This window comes from Limulus polyphemus, unplaced genomic scaffold, assembly GCF_000517525.1.
Source record: "Limulus polyphemus unplaced genomic scaffold, Limulus_polyphemus-2.1.2 Scaffold1828, whole genome shotgun sequence".
NCBI lineage: Eukaryota > Metazoa > Arthropoda > Merostomata > Xiphosura > Limulidae > Limulus > Limulus polyphemus.
Genome location: NW_013667438.1, coordinates 63,490 through 77,617, shown reverse-complemented (window position 1 = coordinate 77,617; position 14,128 = coordinate 63,490). Strand labels below are relative to the sequence as shown.

General features: G+C 31.9%; 1 protein-coding gene across 8 annotated transcripts in view; it reads right to left on the bottom strand.

Annotated features, from left to right (window-relative positions):
* The window catches only part of LOC106465077 (probable ATP-dependent DNA helicase HFM1), a 123,448-nt gene extending 112,006 nt beyond the window's left edge, over positions 1–11,442 (bottom strand). For 4 of the 8 annotated variants that reach the window (XR_002611891.1, XM_022392889.1, XM_022392893.1 and 1 more), the window contains exons 1-3: positions 11,400–11,442; positions 6,704–6,877; positions 5,428–5,550 (exon numbers count right to left, since the gene is read on the bottom strand). Coding sequence is in view for 6 of the 8 variants with exons in the window: in XM_022392889.1 (XP_022248597.1) it covers positions 5,428–5,507 (80 nt within the window). In the remaining 2 variants the exon portion in view is untranslated. Of the gene's footprint in view, positions 1–5,427; positions 5,551–6,703; positions 6,878–11,399 lie in introns of those variants that run through there. The other 4 variants (XM_022392890.1, XM_022392891.1, XM_022392897.1 and 1 more) reach the window with 4 other exon arrangements.
* Between the last annotated feature and the right edge of the window lie 2,686 nt (positions 11,443–14,128).

Below are 14,128 nucleotides of genomic sequence, written 5' to 3'. Positions count from 1 at the left end.
AGTTCTAGAAACGTTGCGTCACAGTAGTCATGTGACTCGATGACGCAACAGTGTGTTAGAATAACTATTAATGTCACCTTCACATAACTAGTACAAAGTATGTCTTAAGTACAGTATACTCAAGTGATTGTTTAAAATTTCCATACAAGTAGTTATGGTATTCTTGCAACCTGGATGTTAGAAGTTCATAAACATGTGCTAATCATTTAGTTTAGGTAAAGATTACATAAGATAACAACTGTCTCAGAAGCCTTCACCAGTTTGTCCCTGTGTCTGCATTCCCTCCCTGGAGAATGGAAATCCTATCTCAAGGAGTGACACGGGTACTTGTTCAAATTGGCATGAAGTGGAGTTCTTTCCTTGTATATGTTATTTGGAATAGTCACTGACATAGATAACGTATGGAGTACACTACACTAGAACTCCTTTGTTTGGCTTGAAAGCATGGTTTAACATGCTTCTTCCTGTCTCTGTCCTGTGCAGGCATTTGAAAAGCCTCTAGAGTCCCAGCAGCAAATTTGAATACAAAAAATTAGAAGCTGGACTATTGTGCATGAAGATTTGTTTTACTTGTTCATTTTTGTTGGCTCGTTTTTTCTTTGCTGTCCATTTTCATTTCATTGCAATTTCTGCTGTGTTGCAGAAACTTTTGGCTGCCCATCAGATATCAGTGTACCTGAATACTACAAAGATGTTGTACCATTTTGTTGTTGTTTTTTCTATAACTGTGCCCTCAAAATTCTCTTATTTCACAAGAACATATACAATACTATAATAATACTGCAGAGAATGCTTTACATATCAATTGAAACAGCATTAAATATCATTGTCTCAAATTCAAAGTCAGTTTCCATACTTATTAAGAAAATATTTCATAGATGAAATCCTAGTTGCTTATTTTTCTCTTAAAGATAATCAATGCATTTTGAGTTCTTATTAAGTCTGATTTTCTGCTATTATTATTAGATCAACAGAGGAAGCTTTACAAAATCATTTAATGAGATATTACATCACCAATGAAAGCCAACATGGATTCATCAAAGGAAAACCTTTCCTTATACTATGAAGTAAAATGGCCATATGCTCCAAAACAATTTTATTTCACTGAACATTTCCTTTGAACAACTTTTCAAAAGCATACTTCTACTCAAATTGATTGGCTCATAGTTAGCATACTAAGTATATCATGGAGTTCTTTAAGAATGGTACCAATTATTTTCTGTAAAATAAATGATGGGTTTGAATTTCTACTTTTCTCACAAGTGAGTGTGATGGACAGCCTTGAAGAAGGACCAGAATGGTCCCTTGTTGTCCATATGTTTAATACATTTATGAATATGTATGGAAAAACTGTATTTAGCCATTTCTGATGTCACCAAGGAACTAACTCATTTATTATATATCAATGAAACATAAATGATAAAAAAGTTTGTTTTTTAAACCAAAAATTTAGAAAAGTATATTTTAAGTGTTGAACAACTGATTGCTTAAAAGTATGTTATAAAATTCACAGAAAATTAAGACAAGTAAGAATACAAGCATAAAATTGACAATGCCTTAAAAATCTATAACCTAAGAGTATGCAACTTATCTGTTAATAAAATTTTCAATCTTACACTATGATTGATGTTCATTATATTAAAATAAAACTATTTTTTGTAATTTTGCCTAATCTTTATAAATACTAATTGTTTATTTTACATCATTCAGGCCTATTAGGCTACACCTAAGTTATTTAATTTAATTTTAAGACATAAAAAATATTATCAAGTAACATGTATGCTCAAGTAACCTAATGAAATTATCAAATACATCTTTAACAAGGTTATTTTTCAGCAATTCATACTTTACCTTACAAGATAGTTTTATCTAGGTATGCAGAGATGTAGTATTGTATAAGGTTCATGGTCAAGTTATGGTGCAATGTAAGAAGGCTTGTTTTTCACTTATGATGTTAATTAAATACATTAGATGAAACATATTTTGTTTGATTTGCTCAAAAAATAAAAGAGTAGACATTTATATACATAAATTAATAAAAGCTTTTCCCTCAGTAAAATTAGATGACGATATAAGATGATTTACCAAATTGCAATTATTAATCTACTTAACTTGATTATATGTAACTTATATATATGGCTGAACTTATGTTTCCACTATATTTACAATGGGGTCCTTATGAGCCTGTTTTTGAAATCCATTTTTCTGAACCATTTATGAATCAAACTGCTTATGAGTTCATAATTATATTGGTTACAGGGATCCTAATAACAACCGAGTCACATAAAATAACTTACACAAAAATACCATCAATATTGGAATTAGTCATATTAACTACTACAGGAGTAATCTATGCATTTTACATACAATGAGTGATTTCACCCTATTTTTGTGATCAGTTTTTTTTTACCATGAATATTGTAACAAGCACAAACATAACAACATCTGCTGATTTTATTTTGTAGTTATTCCTTCAATTTTGGAGACTGTTTCCATATAATTGTATGACAGTTAATGTTTCCTACTAATGGCTTGCAAAAGATTATGACAAAAGTATAAACTCACAAACCTTTTCTAGTACTGGAAAGTAGATAAACACAGAGACAAGTCGTAACTTATTTTGATCTTTTCAGATCTGTATTGAGAAGGTAAGGAACACATTATTGGACAACTAATTAATACAATGGATATCTTGGGCATTGTGGTGGAAGGTCAAATATGCCACATAATGACTTACATCTGTGCAGCTAGTCCACTGCCCAAATGCATTATGGACTTCAAGACAACATCTAGAGTAATTATAAGTTATCAATAAACTGACTTTATGAGTATGATCTGAAATCAAGAACTGTCGTCCCTGCAGTTGTTTGAACTTGTGTCAAAACACATGAAACAAAATTAATGCTATTTGGTACCTGCATTCTTAACAGATGAGTCAAGGTTTCATGTCTCTACAGATGAACAATGAATTTGTGTCTGGAAAATCAGAAGTGGGTGATAAGTTCAGTGCAACATTGTTGAATTTAACCATTGTACACTATTCATTAACCGAACAAAACTACAGAGCATAAAATACAGTAATAGTGTAGAAAAGCATACAAGTATTATTGTGTTTCTGAGAGGTAAACTTACTACTTGATGCTAAACTGATATAATATTAGGTCCAGTTGTATGACATTTCATGGATGTAATCAGAGCAAATTTGTCTGTATGCAGAATAAAGATCATTATTTGAACAACAATAAGATTTGATATTAATCCCACAAAATGCATCTAGGGCTGCCTCAGATGCTATGTGAGTCAATAAATATAACATTATCTCTGACCAATTAGAAGTATACCATACAGAAGCAAAGACCATATTAATGCCTTTATTCTTTTTTTTTTGCCAAGCGTGAAACTTTTAGACAAGTTCATTGAGTCAGAACCTATCTCAGATAACTTTATCAATGTAAGAAATGATGTATTATCAATGAAAGTGAATCATTATGTTCAGTGTATAAATTCTACTCCTAGTTGAAATATATTCCAATTTCAGCTTGGTTGGTAATTTGGTGGAACAGTCTAGCTATAACATCTTGCCAAATTAATATTTTGAAGTTGTTTAGTTTGCACGTATGCATTAAAAATCATTCATCTGTAGAGGATTAAGCTGTGATTATGATTACCACATTATTGAGAGTTGGAACTCTTTATGTGATACTAAGTAATCCAATTATATATATCAGAACTAAAAATTAAGTTGTAAGTTATTACATAATTATTGTAAATTTTATAAGTGATAATAAAGAATACCTGCATGAAAATAATATTTAAGATCAAAACAAATCTGAACAGGTAAACAATGGATCAATGAAATATGACATTTATTGTTGAATAAATACAAATGCTCCACTCCTACACAGAAAATGGGCCAAGAGGTATTTTTATCATTCTTCAATTAATTAAGAAACTAAATTTTTAATGAAATATATATATACATATATACATAAAAACATTACTGACATTCAGTAATTTAAGGTGGATCAAATTAATATATGTAGTTTAAGCTTCACACATTCATTAAAAAATATAGAAGAGTTATTTCCTTATAACTTTGCATTAAAATTAGTACATGTGGTAACAGTTCAAATATTTAATGTACGGTTTATTTCAATTATTTGTACACCATCTTTAACATTTGATCCTTCTTTTAAAACATTATACAATGAGGGTGATCTCAATTATACAAATGTTTGTCACCGTGATCTTCTTAATAATGTTCTTATGCCTAATAATGTTTGTATAGTTTATAAATTGGTGAATAGTTTATGTATGTCATCCTTGATCAAGAGTTCCAGACTGAGGGTGGAAATTTGAAGTGAAAAGTATCACTAAATCCTCCATAATGATATATAAATGTTCTTAAGCCTTTGAAATTGCCTGTGTTAAGTATCTTACAAATTTATTAGCAAATCCAAAAGTATAAACCTTTTTGTTGAAAACTGATCTTTACTTTAGCTTCTAATTTGTACTATATCATAAACACATCCTGGTCACTAAGTATAGAGAAAAAGAACTGTCACATGATACCAATATGTCAGACAATAATCTAATGCCACTAATGATTTCAATGATGCTCTTTCACACATCTGTTTATGAGCACCTAAAACTAATATTAGCTTTCACTCTTAAAAGTTTCTTATCATATTCAAAAAACATCAAATATTTTTCTTCTTTAAAGCCATTATTGGTACAAGTCAACTGAAGCGATTAAACAATTAAGAACCAACCACCATTCTCCAGTACTCGATGCTAACCTACATAATGAAAAACTGCAAACGATCATTTCAAAACGTATCTAATGCCTCAGTTTACAATATATTTTCCAGCTTTGTGCCACAGCATTAAGTAAAATCAGTTTTAAAGAGGAAGACAGCAAGAAGTTCATATAATGCTTAAAAGACATTACTGTTAAAAAGTTAGTAATTGTGATATTCAATCAGTCAAATCTCTAAACTATGGCCTTAATATAATGACATGTACCACTTACAAACTCTAACTCATATTTTATGCTGAAAAATAGTGAAAATGCTTGTATAGCTAAATATTGAAAGATGGCAAATTCAAAGTTCTAAAGAGCATTTAATTAACACATTTAAAACTACAATTTATAAGACAAGCAATAAACAACTATGTATGGTGATATAGTGAGTTATTTTGCATGTTATTATACTGAATGATTCATAATTTAAGGACATAATAATTCCAAAAACACTAACGGGACAATCAATTAAGCAAAATCTGATGAAAGTTCATGAAAATTTTACTGTGAGAAATGTAATTACAAAAAACTAGTAATTCTACATTCTATATAGTTTAAAAGAGGGTCTAGAAGTAAATAAATTGTTCAAATAAACTATTATTCTTATAAAATGGAGTTAATACCTTGCTTTTCCATCTTTTCCACTTGTTTTTATAGAATTACAGATGAAATCAAATTCAGAAAAGTCTGTTAAATCAGTCATGTAGTCAGTGATTCAATCAGAACTGTACAAAGCTGCTATGTTTCTACAAAATTTTGAAGAACAATAAATAGTAGTTCACACATTAAATAAACAGTAGTTTAACAAGGTATTTCTAAAATATATGTAATATCATTCACAATTTGGGATGTTAAATGTACGTGGGTGAAAATCTTCAGAAGTTCAACGACATGGTATGTAACATAAATGAAAAGATATCTGTCTTAAAAACATGTCAAATCATCTCCCAGAAATAAGTATCAGCATACTATCTTAAAAATAGATTATTTACAAATAGGAATTAAATACTTTAGAAATAAGTAAAATTTATTACACGGTAAAAAAAAAGAGAATATTCTCTGAACAAAGTCCTTGTAAACCCAGCTACTAAAATCTTTTTTTCCTTGTTACCTGTAATTTTTATGTGGAAGATTTCCCTACCCGTAGCTACTTCTTATTTCAGATTGATATTTTATAACAGCCCCTTTTTACCTGTCCTATAAAAAGAAACCTAAAAAAATAATGGAATTAGAAACCCATTGATTTTTATAATCTAAATGATTAATAATGTAGTTTGATAAGTGTACACTAAATGAAATATTTTCATTTTATTATGAAGAAATACATATGCCAAAAAGAATATCAAAAATAATAATACTTAAATAAGTAACAGTTACAGATTATAAATCAAATCTGTACACAAGTACAATTGTCTTAACACACCTTTAGAACCTACACATATACAGTGTTGTTCTTAGATTGTACAGTTTAAGGAACCCACATCCCCTTGTATCAATATTAAGAGGACACAGTGGAAATTTTGAGGGACACTCTTGAGAAATATATTTTTTTGTATTGAAAACAATCACTAGGGATGGACAATTATATTAAGTTGATGGAAGAGGATTGTGTTGCTGGTTACTTCCACACTTAAAAAAGTTATTGTTACAATTGTACAACACCTTTTAAGTTTCCAAAATGAAATCTTAAATAATCTGAATGAATGTGGTACATTAGACTTATGTCAGTTAGTTGTGCCCAACCTGGAATGTCATTGGTGAATGTATCACTAGCACACTGATATTAACATCATAGGAAGTAGGCTGGAGGTTCTAGTGGGTTAGATTATACTAGTACAGTAATTTTTTGTGTATTTTATTTCTCATTACTAACATAAATTATGCTAAAAATGCTCTTACCCTTTATTTAATTTTTTCATGTGTAGACTTACAATTATGAGCCTCAAACAACACAAAGAAATATCAAAATAGCCATGCACCTGGCCAGGATTGGTGTAGCTGGTATCTCAGTTGTTTGATATGGAGGTGAGGCTTGCCAATTTTGGATCTAGTAGAATTCCATGTAGTGGCCCTCTGATTAGTCAAAAGTGAAATTAATGTAGTCGTTTCTTGCTCAAAAATAATAAGCATCAGAAAGACTCATTTAGCAAATGATACATTATCATAAACATTACATATATTATCATATAATTACACACTTATTACATTGCAGACACATACCTTCTCTTAATAAAACTTATATATTTGTTACATCTTGTGCAATCATTTTGACTAAGCTTAAACTACAGTATATAATATAAGTTGCATGATATTGATTGTTCAAGGTGTTTATTTTTTACTGGTTTGTGCCATGGTGTTTTGTTAACTAATGTACACAAGTTACACTAAACTGGTTATTGTTGAGTGGCTTACAACATTGTTTATGTTAGTACTTATAAACTTGCTGAGCTGCAGTATATAAATACTTCACTGCGAAGTTAAAAAGAGATTTTTGTTAAGATGTTTTCCTGTATCTTCTTCCAGATAAACAAGATTTATCATTTTATAAAGTCTATCAAAGTTATCAGTTAAACAGATTTCTTCAAGGATTCACAATTTCTTGATTTTTAAATTCTAACTTCTGTTCCTCCTCCTCTCTATTCTTTTTCTGGTTGAGTCTCTTCTATTTCCCAGTTTAGAAACTAGGGTTCTGATGTGTTCTTTGATAAATGCCAAGCACTATTTGAAGATACATAGGTGTGTCTACCTCAGATTGATCAAATAAAGTCTTCATCCATGTTACCCCAAAGTTTGGTTTCTTGACATGATTCCAAATAACACAAGAATCCTTTCAAGATAAACAATCTAGGAGCTGAAATCGTGCCTAACACAAGAATATTTAAGTAAGATATTTCTCCTTTAATTTCTGTATCCCAGGCATACTCTTCCAAAGTGTCGGGGGGAACTGTAAATAATTCTGTATGATCCATCTTCTATTTATTTCTTAATCATACTGTTACCTAGCCTCCAATAAAGTTAACATTTGCATGTTGATGGACACTATTTCTTATTCAGCTAAACCATCATCATCTGGAATGTACACCTGACTGACATCAAAGTGATCAATAACGAATCAACATCTTCCACATCAGGACATGAAACTTTGTCATCAAAGGACTCAGTGATCATGTTTGAATCTATATAATCAGAGCCTTTATCAGTTTGTTCATTCCTAGTTCCACATTAAGGAGTTAGGTCTATTTCCTATGACCTGTGGTAAGCCATTCAAAATCAGGAGCTGACCACCTGATTCCAACTGACAAATTACATGATCCCACACCGATTTCTTTAACCACCTCACCCTAGGCTGTTCATCAAATAGTAAGGAATTAACATAATAAAGGATACAGGGCAAAAGCTTTCTACAAAGTGATGATGAGACAGGATGTACTATACATACCTCTGGACTCAATATCTGCTTCTGCTGCAATTCTCAGGTTTTACTTTTTCGTCTACTCGCTGCTAGTAGGAAGTAAGTGTCCTTTTCAGTTTAAATACCAGAGTGTAAGAAAGTTCAACCAAGCAGAGGTATGGTCCACATCAAGTAGTGGTTCATCAAAATTCATTATTTTGATGTCATACTTCTTATTGTAAAACTTTTCAAAGTTTTCAACTTCAAAATCAGAGAAGGCACTCTGTGGGATTAACTCTTGAGAAATTTCAGCAATGTAAAACTACCATAGCATAACAATTTACTGCATCTCTGTAGTCTTGTATTTTAAATTTATAGTTTCTTCTTCCAATATCTTATGTGGAACAATACTCTTTTACTTGTTAATTATGTCTGCAAACTCCCAGTTTACACTAAAAACATTATAACTTTCTTTGTTCACTAGGATGATGGATGATGTAAAACAATGCATTGGCTTCCTCAAGTTGAAATATTATAATTGTCAAGACAAAGAACAGTGGAAAATGTATAACTGTGGAGGAAAGCTAGAATCCCCAGATCCTCTTCTGAAAGCAAACACTTTCTTTAATGTATATTGCACCAGCCTGTGATGTAATCATCATTAGACTATAGCCCTTCATTAGTAGGAGGAATACACATCTTGCACACACAGTAATACTCTTTGTTCAAGGGTTGTGGCATGCACAGGAATTTAAATAGTATTATACACGAGGTAATAGCTCTTTGCAGCAAGGTGAGTAGTGTTTCTGAAAATTTAAATCTGAGATAATGCACTCCAGTTCTCCAAGGCCTTATCCTGATCAAATAAAAACTGTAAAAACTGCATATAGATGGCATCTCTTTGGTGGTCAAGCCTCCAAAACCTTGGGTTGTATCTGCAGGGTCAGGAATGTTGTGTCTTATGGTTTTTTGCTGCTCTGAAATTAAACAAGTGAATTTCATCTTGAATCTGTAGAGAATACAGCTTATCCCAAGAGTCGGGTAGCTCTTTTGTAGGACATCTTCAATCCTCTTGTCACCAGTCATCATAACCACAAACAGTTTCCTACACCACAGATAGTTGGGTATTTATTGTCTCATGAAGTATCAAAATTCTGCACACAGCTGGTGGAGTATTCGAGCCTCTCAAAAACAGCACAAGTCTGGAGCTGGAAGCTGTAAAGCAAGTTATCCTTTGAATTACTGAAAGCAATGAATCACAACTATACAGTGTGACTGGCTTACAAGCAGAATTGATTATAATTCAGAATGGTTGTTCCCCAGATAGATGGAAGAAAGCAAAGCAACTGCATGTTAAGACCATCACTTGAATATATAGCTAGCTAAGAACAAGTAATGCTAATTGAAAAAACTGAAAAACTCACAATAGAAGCAGCTATGTCAAATTTGGCACAACTTTACTGGCTGGATGTTAACCTCTTCTGCACTAGAAAGGTGAAAAAGGCCACCAATGGAAGTTTTTCAATGACATTCAGAGGGAATGAGACTTCTAGAAAATAAAGTACTGTGTGGTGTAGCTAGGATATAAGAGTATAAAGCCAGAAAGTCACTAGTAACATAAATAAAGGAACTCTTGTACATCCTGCAAAGCAGCTGTTCTCCTCATGAATTGTCAGTGCCTATCGGAACAACCTCTGGGAAGGTCTCCTAGTACTCAATCTAGATTTTCCATAGTTCTGTAAATATTCCAACTTATCTATAAGTTTAGACTTCTTAAATTTATGTCTTTAGTAAGCCAATTAAATTTGATCTTCCCTCTTATCTTTTTCTTCTTTTAGGAACATGTTTATCATGTTTAAAGTTATTTGTTTTTAAAATTTCCTAAACTGTTTCATATCACCTGTCAATTTACTGTCTCAATTTACTTATGATAAATCTTGTCTCCTGACCCCAAAATTGACTTTATTAAAGTTGGAAATTAAAGTTTTATTTTCTTTTATCTCAACATATACCAAATGATCAAATCTAATTATGCAATGATCACTTGTTCTCATGTGTTCTCCTAATTCAACTTTAGCAGCCATATGCTCATTAATAGTCAACAATAAACATAAACTGGAATTCCCCCTGACCATTTGATATAGAAAACCATCCTGAATCATTTATTGATATTTTTATTCTATCAATCCCAATGTCACATTTTAGCATAAGATATCCTTGTTATTCAGCTCATAATGTAATTTCTCTGACAGTTTAAAAAGTATGTGTTTGATACTCTATAATTTTATTCACTTACTTTAATTATTGACAAAATATATAAAAGTTATTCTAACTTTCTGTAACTTATATAATATAATAATTGAATATTACCTGTAAAAAATAACATGTACAATATCATAAAACTATAAAAATTATATGCTCATAAGTTTTATAATTTGAAACTTGGGATCAGTGAGAGACAGAAAAAACAAAAAAATCAAAACTTTTTTTTCTTTGTTCATTTAAAACTTGATAAAGCTTTAACAGCAAGTACTACAGAAGGGTCATTGAATATACTATATAGTCTAGATCAGTGGTTCCCAACCACCAGCTCACAAGGGGGGTTTCAAGCAGTCTACAATACAGTTTAAAACAAAATAAAACAAAACAAAATAAAACATAGCTTCTGTATGAAAAATACTGTTTTACAAAGTTACATAAAAAAAATTTTTACAGTTGTAGTAGTGAGTAACACTAACAGTCAATGACTAAATGAGTTTCTCAGTGAAACATGTGGAGTATTAAAAATTTAATTGATAAACGTTAGGCCATCTAATTCAAAGTATTAATGATCGCCATTTAATAAAAATTTTTTTTTAAATGTATAAAGCCAAAATTTATTTCAACTGTAAATCTTATTTACTGCAGACTGTTATTACAAAACAGAACTCAAAGTTCAATAGTAATAGTTACATTCTGTCATCGATTGTCTTGTAATACGAGAATATTAAGCCTAGACTGTTCTTGACGTTGTAATCTCTAGTCTAAAACTTAAAAGGCAAAAATTGTAAGTAGATCTCCTCTCCTTACTTTAGATAGGGTTCATATGACCCATAACCTTATATAATTAGTTTAAAATATACAGCAACATAAAAGGCAAAATAAGATCTTCTTTCATCAAAACAAACAATTTTTATATCAATATTATATAACAAAATAACTGACCTGTCTATATATTTCTTTTGTAATTGTTTATGCTTTCTCAAACGTCTCTCAAATAGAAAGCAGACGATATTTTGTAACAGCGTCCTCTCGTGAGGAATAAGCTTTTTAAATTTCAACCCATTCAAAGTGTATTGCTAAATCGATAAGTAAGAGATATTAAGAGTTCTGCTGTCAGTCATTTCATCTTATATTATTGGCCTCAAACAGGTGTGAGTGGAGTTTGAAATATGTGTCATTGTCAATTTGTTCAACTGTCACTGCTTTGGTATTTGAAGTTAACTGATCAGTAAACACGGGTGTGATACAGGTGAAGCGAAACACGAAAAAGAAGTTTCTTTAGATGAATAGGCGAGGAACCAAGCAAAATAAATAATGATAATGCTATTATGCCACCGGTGGCTTTGAATACAGATTTTATTAATGACAAATATTATACATGAATCGAATCCTGCTTTAGCTGCAGCTAATCAATTTATCTTGAAAATATCACAAAATAACATACGGGTATCTAAAAGCCACACCGCTGTAACGTATTCTATCGTTGAGCAGGTTCTTTTGGATTATTTGCAAAAATAATGCCAATTTCAGTCTACTTAACGATAGAGAATTAATTTACTTTTGTTTCTCTAACATTTGATACAGGATGCGTTCCTTTTAAAACAAGTTGTAGGCCTAAATTCAAAAACAAAGTTTGTTTATTTCTTCAATTTCGTTCAGAGCTATTCCAGGGTTATCTGCGCTAGCTGTCCCCCTTTTAAGAAGTAACAGACTAGAGGGAAAACAGCTAGTCAAAACCACCCACTGACAACTTTTGGACTATTCTACTAATGAATAGTGGGGTTGACTGTCACATTATAACAAGAAAGTATATTAATGATATACCGAACTTCTGGGCTTAGCATGGCCAGGTGGTTAGGGCGCTCGACTCCCAGTCTGAAGGTTTCGGAGTCGAAGCCTTGTCACTAATCATGCTCGTCCTTTTAGTCATGAGAACATTATAATGTTATGATCAATCCCACTATTCGTTGGTAAAAGAGTAGACCACGAGTTGGCGGTGGGTGGTGTTGACTAGCTGTTTTCCCTCTAGTCAATCATTGCTAAATTAGGGACAGCTAACCCAGATAGCCCTCGAGTAACGTTACATGACATTTAAAACAAACCAAATTAAACCTAACTTATAAATAGGTTACTTACAGAATTTCCATGCTAATCGATGGATTAACTTAAGAGACGCGATAACTATAACTAAAAATCCGAACTGAACCACTCACTAAATATTTCGCTGAATTCTAATTGAATTTTCACACACTCATTGTTCATATTTATAATGTACTCTCGTTTTTCCAAATTGTATGAAATTGCTAGGTCATCATATCATCATGAGGTTTCTAGATATTCCAGAATTACATTCATATATTTTCTACATCTAGCGTCATCATCATGATCAGTAGCTCCTTTTGGTTTACAGCATTGCTCCCTTCTTGGATTGTGAAGTCCTTTGAACAACCTTGATACACAAATAAAACAGTACCCTAGAGCTTCCATTTACCAAGTCTTTTTGGTGGTGATTTTCTTCAGAGGCCCATGGTATGCAGATGGGGCGACCCTTGTCCCTTATCGTCACCAGCTGTTCTATTGCTGGGAGAGTTCCTCCTACTTAAATAATCAAGTGAATCCACTGGCAGCCCCAAATTTTATTGATCTTCTGGAAGTGGTCTCAACAAGATTCTGCAAACAATCCCCATTAGACCCCATATGGAGACTCACATTGACGAAACACTCGCAAACTTAAATGCTAAATGATCTCTTATATGTCTAGAGTACTTCTTGTGTAAAATCATATCCAATCTTAGGTGCACCCAAACCACTTTGATCTCTATATTTACTTCAATTTTAAAACTTCCAAAATATGATTTTAGTTGATTATTTCTAATGCCTTTTACAGGTTAATGCCAGTTTTCAAATTAAATCATTTCAGGCAAACTGTGGGCCCCTACAACCCTTTGAACCTCAAATTAATCCCAAGACTCTCTTGAAAATGTGTTTCTTCATTTATATTTCGAGGGGTTCAATAGTCTACATTCAAAATATCACACTGTTTTGTCAAACATTATGGAAGAAGATAAAAAATCAGACTAAATTTATATATATACATCTTACATGCATAGTTGGCTCTCTCTAAAGTTAATGTGCATTTCAGATGGACCAAGGAGTGCTAGCATAGATTTCTGTCATTGAAGAATGTTTTAATGTAATTATCATGTAATACTATTAGTTCCTGTTAGATACAGTTTCTAATGACAGTACAGTAGGGGCAGTGCTATTGAAGTTGGAGAATGGAGCTAAATGAGTGGTAACATATACAAACCATACACTTACAGCTCCTGAATGAAGATACTGCACAATAAATATCTGTTTGTTTGTTTGTTTGTAATTAAGCACAAAGCTACACAATGGGCTATCTGTGCTCTGCCCACTACGGGTATCGAAACCCGGATTCTAGCATTGTAAGTTCGCAGACATACCGCTGTGCCACTGGGAGGCTGCACAATGAAGAAAAACTGCTTGCAGTGGTAATTTTCGTTAAGCACAACTAGCATTATTTGTGTGACAGAAAACTCATCCTCAGAATCGATCATATTGTTACGTCTCCGTTCGTTAGTTGATTTTCCGTAACTTCGTTCTCACGAAATTTTAGCGACACAAGTCTTTTTTTAATAAAACTGGTT